The sequence below is a fragment of the Labeo rohita genome, chromosome 9 (genome assembly GCF_022985175.1).
Source record: "Labeo rohita strain BAU-BD-2019 chromosome 9, IGBB_LRoh.1.0, whole genome shotgun sequence".
Classification (NCBI taxonomy): domain Eukaryota; kingdom Metazoa; phylum Chordata; class Actinopteri; order Cypriniformes; family Cyprinidae; genus Labeo; species Labeo rohita.
The window spans coordinates 253,071-279,977 of NC_066877.1; the positions used below are offsets into that span (position 1 = coordinate 253,071).

The 26,907-nt window shown below is 41.3% G+C and overlaps 1 protein-coding gene across 3 annotated transcripts in view; it reads right to left on the minus strand.

Moving 5' to 3' along the window:
- Positions 1–26,907, minus strand: part of LOC127170770 (coiled-coil domain-containing protein 148) — a 59,713-nt gene that overhangs the window by 9,582 nt on the left and 23,224 nt on the right. For all 3 annotated transcript variants that reach the window (XM_051119006.1, XM_051119005.1, XM_051119007.1), the window contains 6 exons: positions 18,468–18,562; positions 17,931–18,076; positions 17,151–17,246; positions 15,089–15,276; positions 13,468–13,606; positions 7,599–7,805 (listed from right to left, as the gene is read on the minus strand). In XM_051119006.1, coding sequence (XP_050974963.1) covers positions 7,599–7,805; positions 13,468–13,606; positions 15,089–15,276; positions 17,151–17,246; positions 17,931–18,076; positions 18,468–18,562 — 871 coding nt within the window. The remainder of the gene's footprint in view (positions 1–7,598; positions 7,806–13,467; positions 13,607–15,088; positions 15,277–17,150; positions 17,247–17,930; positions 18,077–18,467; positions 18,563–26,907) is intronic.

Below are 26,907 nucleotides of genomic sequence, written 5' to 3' on the forward strand. Positions count from 1 at the left end.
TGGAAAGTCCCTATAATGATACCTGTGTGCGAGTGTGTGTGTGTGTATAATGTATGCACATGGCTTTGAATTTGTAATGAATTACAGTGAAATTACAATGAAATACAGTTTTAAATTCACACACACACACACACACACACACACACACACACACACACACACACACACACACACACACACACACACAGATGGAATACTAGCATGAGTTACTGGTTACTACAACCCAAAATCAGAAAAAGTTGGGACAGTATGGAAAACGCAAATAAAAAAAGAAAGAAGTGATTTCTAAATTTACTTTGACTTGTATTTCACTGCAGACAATATGAACACAAAATATGTCATGTTTTGTCTGAAATGAAAACTTAATTTCATTTGTAAATATACGTCCTTTCCTGTCATTCTAACCTGCAACACATTCCAAAAAAGGTTGGGACAGGAGCAATTTAGGGCTAGTAATCTGGTAAATTGGTTAAATAATGATGTGATTTCAAACAGGTCATGTCAACAGGTGATTGTAATTATGATTTGGTACAAAAGCAGCATCCAAGAAAGGTCTAGCCCTTTAGGAGCAAAGATGGGCCGAGGATCGCCAGTTTGCCAACAAATACGTGAGAAAATTATTGAAATGTTTAAAAACAATGTTCATCAAAGAAAGATAGGAAGACATTTGGATATTTCACCTTCAACAGTGCATAACATAATCAAAAGTTTCAAGGAATCTGGAGGAATTTCAGTGCGTAAGCCTAAGCTGAACAACCGTGATCTCCGATCCCTCAGGCGGCACTGCATCAAGAATTGTCATTCATCTATAAGCGATATCACCACATGGGCTCAGGACTACTTTGGCAAACCTTTGTCAAGTACCACAATACGTAGTTACATCCACAAATGCCAGTTAAAACTGTACTGTTTTAGGAAAAGGAAGCCCTATGTTAACAGTGTCCAGAAGCGCCGTCGACTTCTCTGGGCTCGGAGGCATCTGGGATGGACCATCACACAGTGGAACCGTGTACTGTGGTCAAATGAATCAGTATTTCAGGTATTTTTTGGGAGAAATGGACGCTGTGTGCTCCGGACCAAAGAAGAAAAGGATCATCCAGACTGTTACCAGCAACAAGTCCAAAAGCCAGGGTCTGTCATGGTATGGGGTTGTGTCAGTGCCCTTGGCAAAGGTAACTTGCACTTCTGTGATGGCACCATTAATGCTGAAAAGTACATAGAGATCTTGGAGCACAATATGCTGCCTTCAGGAAGACATCTTTTCCAGGGATGCCCATGCATATTTCAACAAGACAATGCAAAACCACATTCTGCACACATTACAAAGTCCTAGGAAGGAAGGAAGAGGATACAGGTACTTGACTGGCCTGCCTGCAGCCCCGACCTGTCTCCAATAGAGAATGTGTGGCGCATTTTGAAGCGCAAAATGCGACAACGAAGACCCCGTACTGTTGCCCAACTTAAGACTTGTTTGCAGGAAGAATGGGACAAAATTACACCTGAAACACTTCATCACTTGGTGTCTTCAGTCCCTAAACGTCTTTTAAGTGTTGTAAAAAGGAATGGCAACATTACAAAGTGGTAAATGCTTTACTGTTCCAACTTTTTTTTAAATGTGTTGCAAGAAACAAAATTGGCATACGTGTTTATTTTGAGAAAAAAAAAAATCATGAGGAACACATTAAATAATGTGCTGTTATATTGTCTGCAATGAAATACAAGTCAAAGTAAATTTAGAAATCACTACTTTCTTTTTTATTTGCGTTTTCCATACTGTCCCAACCTTTTCTGATTTGGGGTTGTACATACTGCAGACTATATTATTATATGTATAAAATAGTATACGAAACAATTTGCAAAATGCAAATTAAAAACAGTAAGTGAGTGGCTGAATGGTGCTCTTATTGTCAAAATCTTAAAGACATGGTCACATTTGCTTTGCATGGTGGAACCAGATATAAAGTATGTGTGAAACATTTTCAAAACAACCTCTTTTTATGCTTTTTTTATATTCTTGGATCGTGCCATTATAAAAAAAATAGTGGCTGAGTAGGCACAACTTAAATGAATACCTCTTTCTTTATGAATGTCAAACGTATCTTTGAAGAAGCACCACCAACACGGGGATGCCTTTTGCTGAAATCATTCTGTGAAAATTTTATTTAATGAAATTAAAACTTTTGTTTAGCATTTTAAATTAGTTCAGTCTTTTTTATTATCAAGTGCATATCAGCCGCTCACCCTTTGACTTTACTGAAAATGAAAGACAATGCATTAAAATGAGAACAGCACTGTCCATTTGAACAAACAGAGATTGGTAGGCTTAACCTATATTTTTTTAATTGTAAGTCTTGATGTCAGTTTAACTTTGTTGCCTGAGAGGGCAATTAAAATTAACATAAATTAATTTTAGCTTATTTTCAAGTATCTCTGTTGCTCAAAAACTAGAGAAACTGAGAAGCTTGTTAACAGGAAGGGAAACTTGTGACCTTTCACTGAAATCGCCCTTCCTAATTTAAAATAGGTCATTTGTGTAATTCATTAAGTTTTTCAAAGCTCTTCCTACTTCAGGCTTCATTACAAAAACTAAACAAAAAGTGACAAAAACAATGTCACACTGTGTTTTTACAATGTCTAAATGCAAAATCAAAATATGATGAGGGAATAACAGCTATATTAGGGAGTGAAAACGGCAAATGAGTCACTGAGTGCTCCTCTGCGATCATTTACTGGTTAGGGTAATATGTCATTTTCATGTTAAAGGTGCTCATTTTCCACCAGGTGCCAGAAATCTTCCACTTAAACATGGCACATTTTTCATAAATTATCCTCTGCATCAGATCTTAAAATTACAACAGCCTGATTTACTCACTGCTCGACGGAATAACTTTAGAATCTTAACAAAAACTGTTAAAAATGTTTATATATCTTTTATTTACATTTATATGTTAATTATTACTAAAGCTTTTTATTATTGTAAATATGGAAAAATAATGAAATGCAGGTATTGCTTATGTACAAAACACAGACCTAAATGTAAATATTTATAAAAATATTAATCAACGTGAAACAAATATGTCACAGTACAGAACTCAAGTTGGCCATAACTTTCATTCCATATAAGTTTGCTTAGCTGGATACTCATTTTGAGATTGTGTTAAATCAAAATGTTAAATTCAAAAGAAGTTTGATTTTGTTACTTTTCAGCTGATGTTGCTTTTCTTAGTTGTTAAATGGAATAAGACTTGTAGATTTATTTTTATTTTTTTTTTTTACTCAGATAGGACAGTGAAGAGATGACAGGAAAGTATTAGGTGGAGAAAGGGGAGCAGGATCAGCAAAGGACCTCGAGACGGCAATCGAACTCGAAGTAAGCGCAGTTGCACTGTATATGTTGGCACACTAACCACAAGGCTATCGGCACAGACAAGACTTGCATGGTTTAATGTAATAGGAATGATGTCTCTTACTGAAATATGTATAAAAAAAAAAAAAACGATGAAAGATTTGTGTTATTTAAAAAATCCACATCGTTATATACATATTTTGGACTATGAAGGGCACTATTATTATTACTCAGGGCTTGGAGGCCTGAGATGGGGCCGGGACATCCTCCTGCCGGGATGGAGCTGGAGACCGGAAGGCCAGAGGTGGATCCACAGAGCAGAGTGAAGTGAACCAAAGAGGAGTTTAGGGGCTGACGGGAACCAGCGGAGACAAAGAAGATTCAGGGCTGGGTGTAACCAGCTTGGACGGGAAAAGTAGAGGAACATCCTCTTTTAAATCCTCAAAATAATTTGTAGAGACCAGCTGCAGCTGACCCTTAGCAGTACCTCTGGTCATAACAGATGCTGTGCTAGAGTCTCCAGCCACCATGGGTGCTATGCCAGAATCTTCAGCTATCAAAGCAGCTTTACAGTACTGAACAAGAAAATAGTGTGTCAATAATGCAAAAAGAAAATAGTAAGCACTCACTTTTCAGTTAAAGTCAGTTCATCATCGAAATCAGTGATGTCATCATCCAGCTCTGTTCAGTTCAAATAGTATCTGTGCAATCAAGTTGACAATATCGCTGGAAATAGTTGTTCTCTGGCCAGACAAAAACAGCAATTTTTGCCGATGGCTGTCCAGGTGACGAGGTCTTCTTAGTGTTCCAGGTGATCATGAACATTGCGCATAAAGCCATTAAGGCCCTAGGCATTTGAGACTGTTATCTAGCTTGGAGGACACTCCGCTGATGTTGGTGTGATTAGCCAGCATCGCTGCGGTAATGGCAAGCCTGGGGGTCTCAGAAGCGGTCCCGCTGTTAACTGTACTTCCTGTTACGGCGATGGCTATTGTGTATGCTTTGGCCACATACTGCTCTTCAGCCCATGAACCCGCTCCAGATCTTCGGTCCCGTCTGTTGTGGTGGTCATCTGCTCTGCCTGCTTCGCCCTGGTGGTCTTCAGCTCCACCTGCAAAGACCCTGGGGGTCTTCACCTTTGCTTGCTCCACCCTGGTGATCTTTGGCTCCACCTGCTCCACCCTGGTGGTTTACAGCTCCGCCCTGGCTTTCTGCTCCATCCTTTCCTCCAGCGTCAACCTTGCCACCTACCCAGCATGCGCCCCCTGGCCAGCCTGCTCCACCCTGGTCATTTGCTCGAGTCTGCTCCACCTTGAGTTATTGCTCTGCCTTTGTCTTCAGTTCCTCTTCTTTTGCATGGACCTGGCCCTCCTTCCCATCCCCAATTCAGCCTTCACTTCACCTCTCACCAGGTCTTCTGTTTGTTGGGGTGTCTGAAAGCCACTCCTTTGAGGTGGGCTATGTTACTCTTACCGCTTGCTCTACCACTATCATGGACTCAATTTCCTATAGTTCTTTGTCTGTTATCAGTGTAATCAATGCGCAGCTGTCTCTCATCACCTCATGATCTCTTTGTCTCTTTGCCTATTTATACTAGTTCAGTTGCTTGTAACTTTGCAAAGTTTTGACTGGTGTGTGACTGCATTATTGAGCATCTCCTTGTTTTGCCGTTGTTCCTGGTGTTTAATACCTGCCCATGTCCTGGATTTCTCGTTCATGTTTTCCTTGTATGTTGTTTGGACTGATCACCTGTGCTCTGGCTTACTGCCTGTTTCATGGACTGTGACTTTGGATTATGATATTAATAGAGATTAATATCACACTCTTTACTTTTCAATTTACTTTTTTCAATAAAAAAAGTAGGAAATAATCAGAAAGTTGAAAAAGTATTGGGTAGGGTTAGGGTAGGTGTGGCTTTATTGTACCAAAGTGGCATCCATTTAATAATTTGAACTGAAATTATAATTTGCTCTCAATATGTTATTACACTGTTTTTTAATGTACTACAAGTACTGAGGTGCATACTGATAATTAACATTATTCGCAATATTTTTACTTAGTGTAAAGAGCATCGAATTGCGATTTACAATGTGTAAAATACAACTATTGCTATTTGCACTTAGTGTAAAGAGCCTCTACCCTTATTATTTATTTGTATATATAAAGTTTGAGTATATCTTTGTCATTTTTAAATATTTTTGTTTTATTTTTGTATTTTTTGCTTAATTGTCATGAAGTTTAACCAGGCATAACACAATAAATCTTCAAGTCTTGCTTAAAATATATGTAAAAACATATTTTACATATAAACAAAACATGAAATACTGTATGTTCTGACTGGTGGTAATTCACATGTTCAGTGTGGACTGCCTTCTAATTGCCTGCTTGAGTTTTATTGCATTCTATCCCTTTCTTACACAGGAAAAATACATTAAAGGCAAAGTATTATTGTCACGCTTCATTCTAGTGGCGACTGAAAATTACTTATCCAGTAAAAACACAGATGTGTTCTGATATAAAGAGGAAGAGAGCAAGAAAGATACACAGAGAGAGACTAGTGAAGTGTAGAAGGTTTAGACAGCTGTGAATAGACAGTACACCCAAATCCTACTCTGCGTGTTCCTAATCCACTAAATGAAACTGCAAAATTAATATGTTCTAAACAGGATTACAAAAACTCATCACAGGTCATAAAGAATAAAACCACAGTAACACTACACTTTGCGTTCTACTGTCATGAATCTGCCCGGTGACCTTCGGTCCGCTCACCACCAGACGTCGCTCTCGCACTTTCACATCACACAGACCATTGCACTACACCCCGGACTATGTCTCCCATCACCCATCGCGCTGATTGCGCCGGCACCTGTGGCCAATCAGACGCGCTATATAAGCCCCGGACATTCCCCGTTACTCACAGAGTATTGAGGGTTTTGCTTTGTTGTTTCGTGTATCTTCTGAGTTCCCTAGTTCCCCAGTGTTTAGCTTTCAAATAAAGCTTTGCAGATGGATCCGCTCGCCTCTCGTCTCCCTCCCCACGTTATAGAATACTCGGTCATACAAGTGTCCAGCAGCTTCTCAGATGGACATTGCACAGGTATGGACACTACAAGAATTTTATTCAGACTGAAACAAGGCCCGCGATCTCTTGAGCAGCACATTTGTGCATTTCTGGCCATAGCAAATTATTCTGACCTCCCGGACTATATTTTGTTCGAGATTTTCTGTGACGGTGTGAATGAACCTTTAAAGGCGAGACTTAGACGTGAGGGTCCACGTTAATCTCTAGCCCAATTTATGGACTATGCTTTATTGTGCGTGGGTTCACCATTCACTGTGGATGTCGTGGAGGAGGAATGCAACAACACGGTAATGGCGGCTGTGAAATTTAATCCACCGCAAGCCCCGGGAGATTCAAGTTTGCCGATCGCTACTCCAGTGCTGAGTCGTGCTCATGAAATGGCGGCCACGCCAGGGCGTGCTCATGTAATGGCGGCGACAGTGGAGCCCGTTCATAAATTGGCGGCAAAGACAAAGCTCCAGTGCTGCCACTCCCGAGTCCAGTCAAGCTACAGCAGTTGTTTCCGAGTCCAGTCAAGTTTCCGAGTCCAGTCAAGTTACAGCTGTGTTTCCCGAGTCAAGTCAAGTTACAGCTGTGTTTCCCGAGTCAAGTCAAGCTACAGCTGTGTGAAGTTAACCAAGATGTGGGAACCCTGATATACGCATTCTGGTGCATATAAAAGTTTAACGGCCAGATTTACTAACAGCTTGCTCCAGCTCAAACCATCTTTTGGTGTTAAAATAATACTGTCAGGAAATACAAGATGCGCCGTGAAGAGTGCCCAAAAGGCATGGACACAGTTATTTTTGACCTTATTGAATATGCATTTGTAGGAGTTTCCCTTTCAGACGCAGAATTTATGGGAGGAGAGTATTTAAATAAATCACGCAATGTAATTTACTAACATTTGCACTCGTCAAATTACCGGTGTTTGCACCATTATTTAACACCCAAAAACACAATGTCTTCAAGTAGACAGTTATTTTGTGCAGCTCTTGGTAGATTGCGCTGGTCATTATGTAAATGATCTGGCTGCATCTGTGTTCTTTAATGTGCACATTGTCAGTAAATCACACGCAGAATCTTCCCCTCCCAACGGCGGTTTTATGGAATTGTGCTGTAACAGTAATTTGTCCTGTTTAGTAAATTTGGCCCATAGTGACAGTATCTTAAGATAGCAAATGTAAAAACCTTCACTCTGAGCTTGAGGCAGATGTTCTGCTGGTGTGAGTGCTGTTTCTGAAGCTCCTGCTGCTTTATGTGGGAAATTCTGCAGTCCTCCAACATGCTTAAAGCCCTCAGGAGCAGCTCTGAGCGATCCCGCTGCCATCCCTGCAGGACCAGATTCTTCTGTGTCATGCTGAAGTGATACAAGTGGCTCTGACGCTCATGAGCACTCTGAAATATAACGAACACGCACAGATATGGTGACTGTCGATAATATCCATGTAGATAATGAAAAAGACACATTGGGACATTCTAAAATCTATTGGTTGAAGACAGAACGTGTCAGGAGCTACTCGTTGTAATCATACTTTAGATTTAATATTATCACATGGAATTGATGTCAATGGCATTGAAATTCTGCAGCAGAGCAACGATATCTCAGATCATTATCTAGTCTTGTGTATACTCCTTAGAGCTACAGCTGCAAACTCAACTCCTTGTTACAAATATGGTAGAACCATTACTTCTGTGGTAAAAGACTGCTTTGCAAATAATCTTGTGATTTGTCTCAATTCCATATCCAAAAGCTCAGAAAAACTTGATGTTGTAATAGAAATTTTAGACACTTTAGACACGGTTGTTTCTTTATGCTTAAAGAAAATTATGGAAAATAGTCAGACACCGTGGTATAACAAGCACAATTGCACCCTAAAGAGAGCAGCCCAGAAAATGGAGCACAGTTGGAGGAAAACAAAACTAGAGGCATTTCATATTGCATGGAGGGAAAGTACTTCTACTTACATAAAAGCCTTAAAAACAGCTAGATCTGCTTACAACTTGTCTCTTTCAGAAAAAAACAAACACAACCCCAAATATTTATTTATTGTAGTGGCTAACAAAAATAAAATAAAATGAAAATAATTAATTAATTTTATTTTATTATTTATTTATTAATTTATTAATAATTTATTAATAATTAACAAAAATAAAGCATCAACAGGCACAGACATTTCCCGACAGCACAGCAGTAATGACTTTATAAATTTCTTTACTTCCGGGAGGAAGAATTGTATAAACTTGTTAAATCATCTAAACCAACATGTATGTTAGACCCTATACCATCTAACCTACTAAAAGAAGTGCTTCCAGAAGTCATAGATCCTCCTCTATATATTATTAAATCATCACTGTCATTAGGATCCAAGAACTTTCAAAAACAAAAGATGTCCCAAAAACTTTCAAACTGGCTGCTATTAAGTCTCTTAATTAAAAAAAAAAAAAAACACAAAAACACAACCTGATCCTAGAGAATTAGTCAATTACAGACCGATCTCAAATCTCCCTCACAACTATATTATTTTTTTTAGCAAAAAACTGTATCTGTGAGAATTTCGAGTCAGGATTTAAACAGTATCATAGTACAAATTACAAACAGAGTTACAAATGACTTTCTCTTATCATCTGATCTGGGTTCTGTTTCTCTGTTAGTGGTACTGGATCTCAGCGCTGCATTTAACACCACTGACCACAACATTTTTTTTTTAATAGAAATGATGTTGTCATTAGTGCATTGGCATGGTTCAAATCATACTTATCTGACCATCATCAATTTCTAGCAGTGAATGAAGAGGTATTATATTAATCACAAGTACAGTATGAAGAATTTTTCGTCATCAGTTTGGAATCTGTGTGTGGTATTTGATAATCTTTTCTTAGTATTCATAAAACTGCAATTATTTTTTCCATTTTAAAAATATCTTTTTTTTTTAAATTACGACTTATGCTTTCAATGTCAAATGCAGAAATGTTAATGAATGCGTTCATGACCTCAATGTTAATTTACTGTAATGCTTTATTAGGTGGTTTCTCTGCAAGCCTAATAAACACACTTCACGTCCACTATGATTTCAAAACTCTGGCCATTTGATAAAACCTAGAATACCAAAATCAACTGTGGGCAGTAGATCCTTTTTCTATTTAGTGACCCAAACTCTGGAATAGACTTCCTAGCTATGTTTGGGAGCAGACACATGCTGTCTTTTTAAATCTAGATTAAACACTCATCTCTTTAACCTGGCATACACATAGCACACTATCACATTTCAATAATTCAAATCCATTAAAGGCATGTTAGGCTGTGTTAATTAGGTCAACCAGAGCATTTGCCGTAACACAAAATGTACTTGTTACAGCGAGGGAAGAATGGCATCTATAATAATGTTAGACTGTGTCATTATTATTCCGAGGTCAATCTAGCCATCCAGATCCAGTCTGTATCCAGAGCAGATGGTCACTGCAGCCACTCGAATCCAGTCTGTCTCCAGACCAGATAGTAGATCAGCACCTAGAGACAACCTCTATAGCTCTGAATGTCTGGGGACACAATGTCATCTAGATGAGCTAGATGACAGATCCTCTGTCGTTTTTGTTCTTTAGAAACTTGATTTTGTCATCTTGTCATCTAGTGTTTTAGTGGAAGTATTATGTATATACAGTTTGCAAAACTAGTACATCGCCTCTACAGCTCTGATTATGGTACTGTGGCTCATTCTACACCATTTGATTACTGCTGAAACTATGTTTGTTTTTAAGTGTTTATGAGAGATATATTCTGCTTGTCACCTTCAATTATTGAGATGTGATACAATTTTGAATCATTTCACATGTTTGCTATATTGTCCGGGAGTGTACACACTTCTCTTGTAGACTGTAAGTTAACTGTCAACTAGATGAGCCTTAGAGACAGATCCTCTGCGAAGACCTCACTGAATCAGTAATGAACTGCCTTTAACTGAAAATTGTTGTCCTCTTTTTAGAGCTGATTTACAGCAGAATTTATATATATATATATATATATATATATATATATATATATATATATATATATATATTTGCATTATTAACACCATTTTCCTGTTTAACACTGTAAACTGCTTTTACACAATATGTACTGTTTAAAGTGCTATATAAATAAAGATGACCTGACTTGATTTGACAGTTGATAAGCATGACCAGCAAACAGAGTGACATAAGTATTTAGACCGCTTAGTTGACACACATTTGGCAGCGATTTGTCAGCTAAGTCATTTGGGTATCATGAAATAAACTTTATACATCTGTAATTCTTTCTTTCTTTCTCTCTCTCTCTCTCTCTCTCTCTTTCTTTCTTTCTAAACGAGTGTATATAACTTGAAGCTAAGAGTTAGGATTAGGATTAGGGGTTACTGTTCATTTTAAAGCTCAAAATAAATAGTTTGAAAGCCCCTCTGTAGTAATTGTGGCCCCTCTTGTGCACTACAGTTGAAAAATAAAAATCCTAGAATCACCCCTTCACTTGTTGTTAATGTTAAAAAAAATTTAACTGATGTTAACACAAAAAACCTTAAAGTGTTATTGTTGTAATAACATCCTAAAATTAGATATCACTATCTGTCATCTTTATTTACTTGTTTGTGGGTCTGTCTATTGAAATATCACAAATCTGATGCATCTAAGTGACATTAAAGTACAGTACACAATACATGTGAGTATACCCCTGTGCAATATGACTTAAATGTCAAATTATTTAAAAATAAAATAAATAAATTACTGTACAGGTTTCATTATTTCTTAGCTGAACAGTAGGGTAATTGCTGCTTGTTAAAATTAAAAACCGATAGTTTAGATTTACTAAATTACAAAAGAAAAAAACAGGTTACAAAAAACCTACACAGGTACTGTGGCTCATTCTACACCATTTGATTACTGCTGAAACTGTTTTTAAGTGTTCATGAGAGATATATTCTGCTTGTCACCTTCAATTATTGAGATGTGATACAATTTTGAATCATTTCACATGTTTGCTATATTGTCCAGGAATGTACACGCTTCTGTTGTAGACTGTAAGTTAATTGTTGCCCCCTACTGGCATAGCAATGTTACCTGCAGACAGAGTCAGAAAATGATTTTAAATGCATCTTTTTAGTGAAATGATTCAAAAGAATCAAGTCACTGAGATGAATCCAAATCCCCACCAACAACAAGCATTTTACAAACAGTAGCTTTACTTACTACAAAAGTAATAATAATAATAATAAACAATTGTATGAATGATTCCATATTTACTATATAAGTATACTATTAAAAAAAAAAAACAGAAAATCATGTTATATCTTAAAAAAATAATAATAATAATAATAAATATGTATGTGTGTGTGTGTGTATATATATATATACAGGGGTTGGACAATGAAACTGAAACACTGGCCAATATAGTGTTGGAGGTTTCATGGCTATATTTATGCAGCCTGGTGGCCAGTCTTTACTGATTGCACATTCCACCAATAAGAGCAGAGTGTGAAGGTTGACTATGTGCACCCAATGGCTCAAACATTGTACCCTGAAGGTGGTGCCGTGTATTAGGATGATAATGCATCAATACACACAGCAAGACTGGTGACAAGAGTGATTTGATGAACATGAAAGTAAAGTTAAACATCTCCCATGGCCTGCACAGTCACCAGATCTGAATATTATTGAGCCACTTTGGGGTGTTTTGGAAGAGTGAGTCAGGAAATGTTTTCATACACCAACATCACATAGTGACCTGGCCACTGTTCTGCGAAAGGAATGGCTCAAAATCCTTCTGGCTACTGTGCAGGACTTGTATTTGTCATTCCCAAGATGAAATAATGCTGTATTGGCTGCAAAAGGAGGCCAAACACCATACTAATTGTGGTCTAAACCCAGGTGTTTCAGTTTCACTGTCCAACCCCTGTATATATATATATATATATATATAATATTATTATTATTATTTATTTTATTTTTTTTAAATCACATTTGACACTGAATTTTTCAATGCTCTTAAAATGGCTGAAGTGTGAGATGGGGTTTGGGGAATGGCTCTGAAATGTTTTCACTCATATCTTAAGGATAGAACATTTTCTGTTAATTTGGCAAATGTTCCATCCTCTGTGGTTCCCTTAAAATACGGTCTTCCTCAGGGCTCTATTTTGAGTCCTACATTGTTTTCTTTAAACATCTGCCCTTTGGGGTCTATTTGCCGTCGCCACAACATTTCTTATCACATGTATGCAGATGACACACAGATTTATCTTCCCCTTACAGTTGGAAATGAGCAGTTTTTGCGGCCAATGTCTAGATGAGGTTAAAATTTGGCTGTCAAGTAATTTTCTTCATCTTAATAAAAAACGTCTGAGAGCATAATATTTGGTCCTCCTAAGGTGAAAGAAAAGATGGCAATGTTCTTGTCCCCTTAGAAATTACAGTGAAAGATAGTGTGAGAAATCTTGGCATCATAATTGAATCATCTCTTAATTTTGATAAACAATTTAATCTGGTTGTAAGAGATAGCTTTTATCAGATTTTTTAAATCATTATTTCTAAGTTAAAACCTTTTCTGAGTTTTAAAGATTTGGAGATTGTTATTAATGCTTTTATCATGCTTTTATCTTTGGGCAACAAGGTTGCATTTAAATGTGCTATATAAATAGATTGTTGAATTTGTTTAGTATTGACAAACTTCTTGTTTAAGCCCCACCCATATCAATTTCATTCCAAAACAGATCTTTTGTTGTTGTAACAAATACACATACATATCCAGATAATGGCTTTGTTGCACAAGCTTTAGAATCTGCTATGCATTTTAAATGTTCATGTATTACCAAATAGTTTTTTTTTTTACTTTTCAGGTATATCATTCAGTTTTTACAAACATTTGTGTATATGGGTGTATATTAGGCTAGGATATAATAATTAATATTGGTATAATGTTATAATGTGTAATATTGAGTTAATGAGTTATTCTGCACAACTTGCAGTCTGCTGAACACATCAATCCTCACTGGGGAGAGAAAAACAAAAGGAGACAGATATATGCAGAAGTACTAACCAGCTCCTGTTTGGTTACATGTGGCAGCATTCTCTGCACCATGTCAATGTAAAGTGAGTGCTGGTTCCTCATACTTGGGGAATACTGACTCATTATGTGCTGGAAACACTCGTGATCTGCCGCATTCCAGCCACAATTCCTGAGATACAAACACACAAATGACTCTTCACAGATACTTCCAATCTGGTCTGCACTGACTTCCACAGTAAAAAAAAAAAAAAAAAAAAAATTCCTTGTTAAAAATCTAATTGGAAGAGGCATCTGTACTGTAACATATCTGATAAATGGACATCAGTTATCAGACATCACAATTAAAAACTAATAATCTATTATTATGGGTGTGTACCATTCCCCTAGTCTTGGATATTGAAATATGGCAACACCCCTCTTCTTTTGACTGAAATAAAGAAATTGCCTAAAACTTTGCTTGTTTCTTATAGTGTGTGTTGTGTTTACTAAAACACAAATTGTGTACCTTCTTCAAACCAACAGTTCAAGTACAAATTCCATAGTATGGAACATAATACCATAAAGACTTGGAAGTGACTTCTTTAAACACAATAGTTTAAATACAATACATATAAGCTATGTTTCCATCACCCTGTTTTGTGCATTTTGAAGTATTGCATCAGAAACGAGTGATAGAAACACTAAAATTTAAAAAAAAAAAAAATCCCTTAATTCACAAAAAATGTTTTTATGCTCGAATTGTGCGAAAAAGTGTTCATGCGAATAATAGTAGATGGAAACACATTTTGCTAATTAATTCCTCCACACACACACCAAAAAGTCATGTGACTGTGTTATGGGATGGGATAACTTGACTAACTAGCAGACGGATCTCATTGCACAACATCTGAAATGTTGTTATGGTCATTCTAAGATGCCTTAGCAAAGTCTGCCGTCAAAGTATTTTTGTACAATTGCCTCAAAGAACTGCATTACGAGACTGCGTTCCCAAACAGCTGGCATTCACCCCTGAAAGCAATGTGTTGTTTCATCTGCTCTTATAGATTTGTCTGCTCTTTCTGAATCATAAGTAATTTATTATATGTAAAAATTATTATATTCAGTGGCTTCTCATACTTTTCTTATTGATATTTAGTGCCAGTTCATCCGGAATGACGATTTTGTTCTCTTTGACTCGTTGGATGGAAACTACTAATTCACAAATGTTTTAAGTGATATTCCAGTTTTGCGCTCAAGTAGATTTGCAACTTTGGATGGAAACCCAGCTATACACAGGGGCCATTCTCTCAGGATCTGTCTTGTATTACTATGTAAACACGCTAGATGGACATATTGCATCTGGCACATGACACAGCATTCTGAAAAATGTGGTGATCAAGTTAAAGTTCTAATAATGTGTCTCAAGACTTTGCATCCCATCAAAACAATGGCCAATTAGGCTTGTTAAAATGTACGTACAAAACTTTGTACTTACAGGGTCATGTTACAGTAATGATCCTGATTTGCATCATTCCAAACAATTGGCTGCAATAAATTGCCCCTCACTGGATTGTTTAAAATACAACTTTCTAACTGTACATAGATTTGGAAAAGGCCATTTTCATTATATACATAGATGATAATAAAAATTTGATAATAATGAGTATGTTACCTGTTCAGGCCTTGCAGTCTGGTCTCCACTATCGCTAATCTGAGTTTATATTTCTCGGTGAGAGAGTAAAAACTGTGGATCAGATCTGATCTGAGGTCAGGATATGGCCAGTCTGCAGTAAAGATCTCGTCTGGAACCTTCTCAAAATATGCTACCTGATCTTCCATTGCAGCAGACAGTAGGTTCTCCTACAGGACAGAGACAGTTTTATTTTCAAACATGGTTAACAAAATGTTTCACAACAAACTAATTAAAATTGTTGTACAAACACATTGTTGTACACAATTACACACTAAATCTCACTGATTAATGTATCATTAAAGACCCAGTGAAATTAAAGAAGTTTTAAGCAGAAGTTTTATGGCTATTTGTCCAAGTCCATGTGCCATTTTGAGATAATCTATATCTATATATGAAGAGTTCAGATGCAAAACCATCTAAATCCATCTGACATCTTTCATTAAAAAATGCATTTCTTTCTGGCTACTTTGTACAGGCTTCTATGTAAGTACCGGTACTTCTGATTGGGCTGAGGCTGGAATTTAGCAAGTCTGAGGTAAAAGTATTTGATGGATGTGTACTATGTGTCAGGAGCATTCACTCAGCATCATTATCTCATTTTTGACCGAGATGGCTTTTAGCTGGTTTTGCATCTGAACTCTTCATATATAAGAATAATCCTGAAACAGACAAAAAAAACATGTATTTATAAAGGACATTGTTTCTCTTTTAGGAAAAAAAATAATGAAACAAAATGTTGGCATCAAATATATCACTGGCTCACTGGTGTATCCACATTTTTTAAATGTTCTTTAAAATAGTTCTTTGAAATGTCCCTCACCCAGATGATCTGCCACCCAACTAAAATGGCAAGCTGTCAACTGTGGTTCATAACAGTTATGTAACTAAAGGCTACAGGCATTAATTAATTAAAAACATACATACATACGTAAATAATACTTTACCTAATAAATGTATTATTTATAGACAGATCCTTACGAAGGCCTGTGGCACATTAAAGTCCACATTTCAAAGGCCACTGTAATGAATCTGGCCGGTGACCTTCGGTCTGCTCACCACCAGATGTTGATCTCGCACTTTCATTCTTACAGACTGTTACACTACACCCCGGATTACGTCTCCCATCACCCATCGCGCTGATTGCGCCAACACCTGTGGCCAATCAGACGCGCTATATAAGCCCCGGACTTTTCTCCGGTTACTCAACAAGTATTGTGGTGTTTTTTATTGTTGTATCGCTTCTAGTTCCCTAGTTCCCGAGTTCCCAGTGTTTAGCTTTCTCGCCTGGCCATCTCGTTTCATCTGTCTCGCCGCCTGCCTTTTGGACTACTCGTTTCACGGACTAACCCATCGCTTTCCCCACTGGATTACGTTCGCCATTCGGCGACCCACACCTGCTACACGGACTATCTCCACGTCTTGCCTTCGTTATATCTGACTGCCAATGTTCCAACCCTGCTTGTGTTTGTGACCATGTCTTCGCCTTTGTTATCCAATAAAGCTTTGCATTTGGATCCGCTTGCCTCTCGTCTCCCTCCCCACGTTACAGAATACTCTGTGAGTAACAGGGGAAAAGTCCGGTGCTTATATAGCGCGTCTGATTGGCCACAGGTGTTGGCGCAATCAGCGCGATGGGTGATGGGAGACGTAGTCCGGGGTGTAGTGTAACAGTCTGTGTAAATGAAAGTACAAGAGCGACATCTGGTGGTGAGCAGACCGAAGGTCACCAGCCAGACTCATGACAGCCACATACTGTAGCATATGACACCAGATATAGGAGGCTTCCCAAAAATAGTAAAAGGATAGTTCACCCAGAAATGGAAATCATGTACTCATAATCAACTCAAGTTGTTCCATGAATCTCTTTCAAGATTATATATATATATATATATATATATAAAATAATACTATATAAAAAGGTGAGTGAATGATGACACAATTTTCAGTTTTTAGTGAACTATCCCTCATCCATAAAGTTACAGGTTACCAATTTTAATGTGAAGTACAAAGAGTACAGTTCACAAGTGTTATTTGAAATGACCTTGAGTTCAGTAACACAGATGTCTTGCTGTAGAGACACACATTCATGTTGGAGTTTGTCCATGACTTCCTCCTGCTGCTGTCTGACAGACTGAACCTAAAACACAAAGAAATATTAAAGTTAGAGAATCAATGTATATATTGTATGAAATACATACAAACCTAGTTTGTTTCTTATCTGCAAAGAATGAAGTGAAGTGCAAAGAATATAGGACTATAGTACAAGATTTTCTGTGTTGTCAAGCCCTGAAAGTTTGATGGTAATGTATAGACAGACACTGCATGAAAATGTGGATAGTGTCATAATATTAGGGATGGGTAGATTGACCGATTCATGTATATATGTATATGTATATATGTGGGTGTATATATCAGGGTTTTTTTTTTTTTTTTTACCTTGCATCAATACATCATATCATATCAATATATCATGTATCCATATCGACTTATTGTTAATCAACACCATTGTGTTGCCATGAAGATGCCATGAAGAAGAAGAATTTAAACACTTTAATAACCACGAGAATTAATAACTGTACACAAACACCAGAGTAGGACAAGACTGAACAAAGGATGAGGAAAACAAAGGGCTCTATATACACAGGGTAATCAACTCAAAGGCAAAACAGGTATGCAAATTAACTAATTAAAGTCAAGAACACAAGGAAATCTAGGTCACAGGATAAAAACAATACTAAAACAAAGCTAAACTGTGAAGTGTATTGAAAATGGATGCGTATGCTCAATAAAAATGATTGTATTGCTGATTGTGATTGGTTACCTGCTGTAAGACTTTCTTAAGCTCACTGATGTCGTTGGCTTTTGAGCACTGTGATGCGAGTCTGTACTGCAGATCATCTCTTAGCTGATAAACAGGTTCCACTGTGGTCAATCGAAACTCCTCATGTTCCTGTTCCAGGTCCAACTCTTTATTACACACAAAGGATGCACTTTGTTATCTATAAGCAACTAGTAGCGACTGTTTAAATCAATAATATAAAGTCATCCTGCTGAAAAACAAGAAAAAAAAAATGTTTGCTGGTCTTAGGACTGGTCAGGCTGGTCTAGTTTAAAACAGTTTGGCCATGCTAGGCAAACTATCTCAAGCCAACTGAAATCAGCAAACCAGTTGGTTAAAGCTGGTCTTGTCAGCAGGGAACCTAAAGTAATGTGGCAAGGAAGTGGAAATGTATTATTATATTAAATATTACATCTAAATTGTGATTTCAAGATGAATGATATGCAACAATATTCCTATTATTATTTTTTTTTTCCAATTTTCATTCAGTATCACAACTAAATCTGAAAGGAACTTTACCATATTCATGTAACTGAGAAAGGATATCTGTGTCTGCTTCTTCTTTGAATCCAACTCCATGAAGAAAACTTTGAAGGTCCTTTTCAGTCTTGTGCCTGGTACATTCAATAAACATTTTATAAACTTCATATCAATAAATATGTAATATACCATCAGGACATGTAGGGCCATAACCATTAAAATGAATGGAGTGCACCACTCAAAGTAATGGTTGACTAGTAGTGTTGTCAAAAGTACAAGGTGAAGAGCGTGAAGTGATGAACATTGTAGCCAATCACAGACATATCTGTTGAGCATGATGAACATGATGTCCAGTCAGGGGTGTTTAAGAATCCACAATGGCCAATCAGAGGTGTTTAAGAATCTGATTAACAGCACTCAAAATGCTAGAGGGAAAGTCAATTTAATGAATGTGTACACTCATGGTCATGAATTGTATATGTGTTTGTATATGTGTTTGTAGAACATATGTGTCTTTACCTGAACATCATGATGATCTATGCTGGTTATGGCTTTTAAAGGGTTTTAAAGATACTATGTGAAACAGATTGTAACAAGAATCATTTTAATAGTGGTGTCTACTTCATTTCAGAAACAATACAGTTCTTTTGCATTTTTAATCTAACATTTTTAATCCAATCTAAAAAGAAAAAAATGGAACCAATACGTGAGGATGGATGCCAGCAGTGAAAAAAACCACAGGGGAGCCCGCAGTGGACAAGAGGCCAGAGTGGTCCAGATGCCGGCCAGGAGAATGGTGACCCATGGCGAAACTGACAGAGGGAGAAGGTGGAGCCATGAGAACAACGACAGGGATGATTACAGGAGATGCGGAGACCCAAGTAGAGTCAGATGAACGGAGAGAGCAGGTGACACTGAAAGACCAGGAGACCAAGATAGAAATGCAGTGATAAGCAGTCGAGCTCGGATGCTGGAGAACTGAGGCGAAGCTTGTGGGAGTGAGGACTGAGGTGGAGCCAGAGGAAAGGAGAAGCCTGACAGAGCCAAAAGGGGGGAAGAATGTGGCACAACCGAAAGTCAGGAGGTCCGCAGCAGAGCAGCCAGAGGGATGAGGGAGTCCTATGGAGTTGGAAGGATGACAGTTCCAAGGAGCGAGAAACCAAGATGGAGCCATCTGGTTGATGAGCTGAGGTGGACAAGTGGGCTCGGAGGCCACTTGATTAACACATCAAGACAGAACTGGGGGCCAGGAGGCCAGTGGATTTAGAGCATCTCTGGGTAGAATCAGTAGAGGAGCTGAGAATCTGAACGGGACCAGCAGAGCAGACAACAAAGAACTGGACAAGAGTGGGAGGCTGGGCATTAGCAATGAAGGAGATTAGGGCTATTCAGGACCAGCAGCACCCAAGAAGACTTGGATCTAAAAGCGGGAGCAATGGCAACAAAGAACACTTGAAGCCTGGTGAGTCCAATGGAAAAGAAGGAGAGGACAGGGAAGGTTTGGGACTGGGTGAAACCAGTGGAGAACGAAAAAACTGTAACGTTATGAAATAAAATGTGACCCATGAAGAGGTAATAATGACTGTCAAGCTGGGGTTGTCACGAATCTGGTCTATGTTCCGCGGTCCGCTCACCACCAGATGTCACTCTCACCCTATCATTACACGTTGACTGTTGTTCTACACCCCGGACTACTATTCCCATCACCCATCACGCTGATTGCGTCAACACCTGTGACCAATCAGCAGCTCTATAAAAGCCCCGGACTTTCCCCATGCAAGCCACGGAGTATTGAGTTGTTGTTTGTGTTCTACTGTTAGCGTTCCCTAGTTTCCTTGTTCCCGAGTTCCTAGTTCACAGTGTTTCATTCTCTCGCCTGGCTCCCCCGTTGTCGTCTGTCTCGCTGCCTGCCCTTTTGGACTATCGCTTGTTTTAAGGATTATTCTCTACGTCTTGCCTGTGATTTACCTGTTTGCTCCTGTTTGACCCTGCCTGTTCGACTATGTATCTGTCTCGTCCCTTAAATAAAGGCTCGCATATGGATCCGCTCGCCTCTCGCCTCTCACTCCCCGTTACAGAATACTCCGTCACACAAGGATCCAGCAGCTTCACTCCCAGACATTCAACAGATATGGACACAGACAGGATACTATTCAGGATAAAACAAGGACCGCGCACACTCGAACAACACATCCGTGAGTTTTTGGCCATCGCTAATTATTCCACCCTCCAGGACTGTACGATGATAGAGATTTTTTTGTGATGGTGTTAACAAGCCACTGAAGGCGAGACTAAGACGCGAGGGTCCGCGTTCATCACTCGCGGAATTTCTGGACTTTGCACTTTGCACTCGCGGAGGAGGAGCATGACACCACGGGACCGCTGGCCGCCTGGATCGCTCGCGAAATGGCGGCCACGCTAGAGCGCGCTCGAGCAATGATGACGGCTGCGGATAGCGCTGCCCTAATGGCGGCGACAGCGGTGCCCGTTCACAAAATGGCGGCTGCACCGGAGCACGTTCATACCAGGGCGGCGACAACAGAGTTCGTGCACAAAATGGCGGCGGCGCGCGCTCACAAGATGGCGGCGACGGTGGAGCCCGTTCACAAGATGGCAGCGAAAACGGAGCTTCGTTATGTCACAGCTGCCATACCCGAGCCATGTAGAGTTGCAGCTGCATTTCCCGAGTCAAGTCAAGTTTCCAAGTCAAGTCAAGTTGCAGCTGCGTTTCCTGAGTCAAGTCAAGTTTCCGAGTCAAGTCAAGTTGCAGCTGTGTTTCCTGAGTGATGTCAAGTTTCCAAGTCAAGTCAAGTTGCAGCTGTGTTTCCTGAGTCAAGTCAAGTTGCAACTGTGTTTCCTGAGTCTAGTCAAGTTTCCGAGTCAAGTCAAGTTGCAGCTGTGTTTCCTGAGTCAAGTCAAGTTTCCAAGTCAAGTCAAGTTGCGGCCGCGTTTCCTGAGTCAAGTCAAGTCTCTGAGACAAGTCAAGTTGCAGCTGTGTTTCCTGAGTCAAGTCAAGTTTCCGAGTCAAGTCAAGTTGCAGCTGTGTTTCCTGAGTCAAGTCAAGTCTCTGAGTCAAGTCAAGTTGCAGCTGTGTTTCCTGAGTCAAGTCAAGTTTCCAGGTCAAGTCAAGCTACGGCTGCTGTTCCAGGGTCAAGTCAAGCTACGGTCGTCGTTCCTGTGTCAAGTCAGGTTAAAGCTGTGTTTCCACTGCACAAGATGGCCGTCACGCCAGAGCCACTGCACAAGATGGCCGCCTTCCCAGAGCCTGTTCACAAGATGGCCGCCATCCCCAAGCCTGTTCACAAGATGGCCGCTGTCTCCAAGCCATGCCACAAGATGGCCGCCATCCCAGAACTCTCGGCCAGCACTCGGACGCGGCCTGTGGTCATGATGGCCCACGTGCTGGATTCACCCCTAATGGCTGTATGGGCAGCTAAAATGGCGCTCTTTCACGTCGTGGCTGCTACCCCAGGGTCAAGTCAAGCTTCCAAGTCGGGTCAAGCAACAGAGTCAAGTCAAGCCAAAGCTGTTGTTCTCCATGAGTCAAGCCAAGACACAGCTGTCGTTCTCCATGAGTCAAGCCAAGACACAGCCGTCGTTCTCCATGAGCCAAGCCAAGTCACAGCTGTTCCCCACGAGTCAAGTCATGTTACAGCTGTTGTTCCTGAGTCAAGCCATGTTGTTCCCGAGTCAAGTCACGTTACAGCTATTGTTCCTGAGTCAAGCCATGTTGTTCCCAAGTCAAGTCACGTTACAGCTGATTTCCATGAACCAAGCCAAGTTACAGCTGGTCGTCACAAGCCAAGTCAAGTCACCGCTGATCTCCATGAGTCAAAACAGGCCACTACTGTTCTTCACGAGCCAAGTCAAGTCACTGCTGATCTCCAAGAGTCAAGTCAGTTCACTACTGGTCTTCACAAGCCAGGCCAAGCCACAACCGATCTACACGAATCAAGTCAAGTCACAGCCAATCTCCACGAACCAAGTCAAACCACAGCTGATCTTCATGAGCCAAGTGAAGTTATTGCTGCTGTTCCCGAGCCAAGTCACGTCTCGTCTGACCTTCCAGAGCCCTGTTATGTCTCGTCTATCTGTCCAGAGCCTCACCACGTCCCGCCTGACGGCCCAGAGTCAAGTCACGTCCCGCCTGACGGCCCAGAGCCTCGCCATGTTTCGTCTGACTGCCCAGAGCCACGCCACGTCTCATCTGACATCCCAAGGTCACGGCCTATCATGATGGCCAGCATGCTGGACCCACCACTAGTGTCAGTGAGGGCAGCAAACATCCCAGTGGCGTCTACACCTTCTAGAACCACCATTAAAGAGGGCCTGCCACCCGCCACTGCTCTTCCCTTAATGGCGGTTGCCATTTGGTGTGTGTGGGCTGCACACTGTGCTTCGGAGGTCACATCTGTTCACAAGTCTGCTCCCGAGGTCCCGTCTGGTCTGAAGTCTGCTCCAGAGGTCCCGTCTGGTCTCAAGCCTGCTCCAGAGGTCCCGTCTGGTCTCAAGTCTGCTCCAGAGGTCCCATCTGGTCTCAAGTCTGCTCCAGAGGTCCCATCTGGTCTCAAGTCTGCTCCAGAGGTCCTGTCTGGTCTCAAGTCTGCTCCAGAGGTCCCATCTGGTCTCAAGTCCGCTCCAGAGGCCTCTTCCGTCAGAGAAGCTGCCTCCAGAGGTGTCAGCATTGGCTGTAGATCCTCCTATGGAGGCGGCGTTATCCTTTGGTCTCTCTGCTTCTCTCCCTATTCTCTCTGCCTCCTCTGTCCCTGCTCTCCCCAGGTCCCAGCCCATGACGCGGGTTCCTGCTCTGCCCTGGAGCGTCCCTGCGCATCCTGTTCCGCCCTGGAGGGCTTCAGTGCCTCCTGCTCAGCCCCGGAGGGCTCCTGCACTTCCTGCTCTGCCCTGGAGGGCCCCTGTGCCTCCTGCTCTGCCCTGGAGGGCCCCTGCGCCTCCTGCTCTGCCCTGGAGGGCTCCTGCCCCTCCTGCTCTTCTGTTTGTCTCCTCTATCCCTGCTCTTCCCAGGTCCCAGTCCCTGACGCGGGAGCCTGCTCTGCCCTGGAGGGCCCCTGCGCTTCCCGCTCCGCCCTGGGGGGCTCCCGCGCCTCCTGCTCCGCCTACGTCCTGGAGGGCTCCTGCTCCGCCTGGGGGGGGGCTATGTCACGAATCTGGTCTATGTTCTGCGGTCCGCTCACCACCAGATGTCACTCTCACCCTATCATTACACGTTGACTGTTGTTCTACACCCCGGACTACTATTCCCATCACCCATCACGCTGATTGCATCAACACCCGTGACCAATCAGCAGCTCTATAAAAGCCCCGGACTTTCCCCATGCAAGCCACGGAGTATTGAGTTGTTGTTTGTGTTCTACTGTTAGCGTTCCCTAGTTTCCTTGTTCCCGAGTTCCTAGTTCCCAGTGTTTCGTTCTCTCGCCTGGCTCCCCCGTTGTCGTCTGTCTCGCCGCCTGCCCTTTTGGACTATCGCTTGTTTTAAGGATTATTCTCTACGTCTTGCCTGTGATTTACCTGTTTGCTCCTGTTTGACCCTGCCTGTTCGACCATGTATCTGTCTCGTCCCTTAAAAAAAGGCTCGCATATGGATCCGCTCGCCTCTCGCCTCTCACTCCCCTTTACAGGGGTGTTGATCGACCCCATCTATGTTTTGATTGTCACTCTGTATCCAATTTAGTCTTTTTTTAGCTTTTTGTTCAAAATATTGTTTATTTTTTTTTATTATTATTTATTAAACATACTCACATTTAAGTATTTATGAAAAAGAATGCATGAAGCTAGAATAAAATGTTTTTATTTACAGTGGGATATCCTGCTCTTTCTTTTGATGCTTTGTATGTTCAGATATTTATTTAACAAAATATACAAATTAATACCTAACAGGAACATAGTAGTGTACTTAAAGTATGATGTAAAGTTCACTTAAAGAAAACTTACGAGTATACTTGCAGTATAAACTACTAAACTAGTAGTTTACTGAGACTATACTTCAAAGTGTACTAAAAATGCCACAAGTATTTAATTAGTAAACTATTAGTATACCTATAAGTTCACTTTTAGTACAGTTGCAGTACAAACTAAAACATAGGTATAAACTAATTGTGTACTCAAAGTTTACTACTGTTATACTTAAAGTATACTTAAATGTATACGTTTTTTATACTAGAAAGTGGGCCAATTTAGTCCCAAAGAGTACTGAAACAGTATACTTACAAGTATACTACTAGTACACTGATATTTGTATACTTACTACATTAAGTATACTTAACAATAGACTTCAACTTTACTGAAGTATACTTAATGAAATACACTTGAAGTATACTTCTTTTTGGTAAGGGTAGTCATTGGATCACTTCTCCACTCAGTTGCAGCTCTCTAGTCCATGAAACATGTATTACTCACTCACAGGTCTCTACGTACTTGTTACGATGGTGTTTTTTAAAGTCCATGGCTTTGTCTGGATCGATGAGTTCTCTTTGAAGAACAGTAACATGTAATCTGTACTTTGTCAGAGCAAATTAAGCCATAAAGAACATTTGGCCAGTTGTGGATCTGCTTTGTGGTAAACAGCACATTGCAGGGCCCAGTTTATGGCAGGGCCCCTCTCTGACCACAACAGTGGACAAAGGATTGCTACAATTTGATTGGATCTTGGTGGACTAACACAAACAGTCCAATGCCATCAAATAAACATGCTAGGTGTAACGAGGACGCAGAGGTAGAATCCAAGAGCGGATGTTTATTAAAACAATCAGCAAACATACACAATGAAGGTAATTCCAGCAGCAGAGAGGTTAGGCAGGCAGTGGGTCAGATACCGAGCAGACAGTCCAATCAAGCTAACGTAACAATGGGGGAAATCCAGAGAGCGGTAGTCAACAGGAGAATGCAGGGTCAAACCTTGAAATCAGTCCAAACAGGCAAAAAAAACCAAAGGGGTAATCCAAACACAATAATCAGGAACAAAGCAAGACGGCAACAGGTAATCCAACAGAGTAAGTGAACGCTCGGTAAGGCAGGTTAAACTGGCAATACTTCACAAATTCATGAGCACATGGTCAGTCTTTATATAGTGCCAAACAGGAAGTAACAGTAGAAGCAGCAGAGGGAGCACGCAGGCAGTACTAGGGTGAGGGCTCCCTCTGCTGGCTTGGCGTTACAGAATCCCCCCCCCTAGGAGCGACTCCTGGCGCTCAAAACAACAACAGTCCAAGGTGGGTGGGGAACAGAGGCAAAACAGGGGGTGGGATGGAGGGCCAGGTCCATGTAGAGCAGGTGGCCCTGGATCGTGGAGCAGGGACAGACAGTGAAGCACTGGAGAACCTGGACCATGGAGCAGTGGCAGACAGTGAAGCACTGGAGGACCTGGGCCGTGGAGCTGTGGCAGACAGTGGAAACTTGGAGGACCTGGGCCGTGGAGCTGTGACAGACAGTGGAACCTTGGAGGACCAGGGCCGTGGAGCTGTGGCAGACAGTGGAACCCTGGAGGACCTGGGCCGTGGAGCAATAGCAGACCATGAAACACTGAAGGGCCTGGGCCGTGGAGCAATGACAGACAGTGGAACTTTGGAGGACCAGGGCTGTGGAGCAGTAGCAGACTGTGAAGTACTGGAGGGCCTGGGCCATGGAGCAATGGCAGAGTAGGGGACCATGGTGGGGCAGGCAGAGCAGGTAGAGCAGGGAGCCATGGCGAGGCAGGCAGAGCAGGCAGAACAGGGAGCCATAGCGAGGCAGGCAGAGCAGGCATAACAGGGAGCCATTGCAGGGCAGGCAGAACAGGCAGAGCAAACAGGAGCAGAGATATCCACAGTGGGACTAATGACATGCAAAGCAGAGCGGTGTGTACATGAATGCTTTCCTTGGTCTTCTTGATTGCGACATGGCAGACAGAGAGTTCATCCTGGGACGCCGCCCCCATAGGAGGATCTACAGCATGCGCTGACACCTCTGGGGGCATGGGCGCAGATGCTTGGGCAGGTGAGGCAGGGAAGTCATAAATGGCCTTCATGGCCGTGACAGGACGGGCAGAGAGTCCTTGGGGAAACGCCGCCCTTTTAGGAGATTCTGCAGCCGGAGCTGCTGCTTCTGGGGGCATTGGCGCAGACTCTTTGACAGAAGAGGCCTCTGGCGTAGACTCGTGGACAGGCGAGGCCTCGGGAGCAGACTCGTGGACAGGCGAGGCCTCGGGAGCAGACTCGTGGACACACGAGGCCTCTGGAGCAGACTTGTGGACCGATGAGGCCTCTAGAGCACAGCGTGCTGCCCACACACTGAAAATGGCGATGGCCATTACAGGCAGCACAGTAGATAGTGGGGTGTCTGTTGACCTCGAGGGTGCTGATGCTATGGACTTATGGCTTGTGAATGTGGGCTCTGCGTGGCTTGGGAGCGTGGGCTCTGCGGGGTCAGCTGATACGTGAGGTGGCTTGAGAAGGTCAGAGGGGGCCTGGTGAGATTCTGGTAGAAT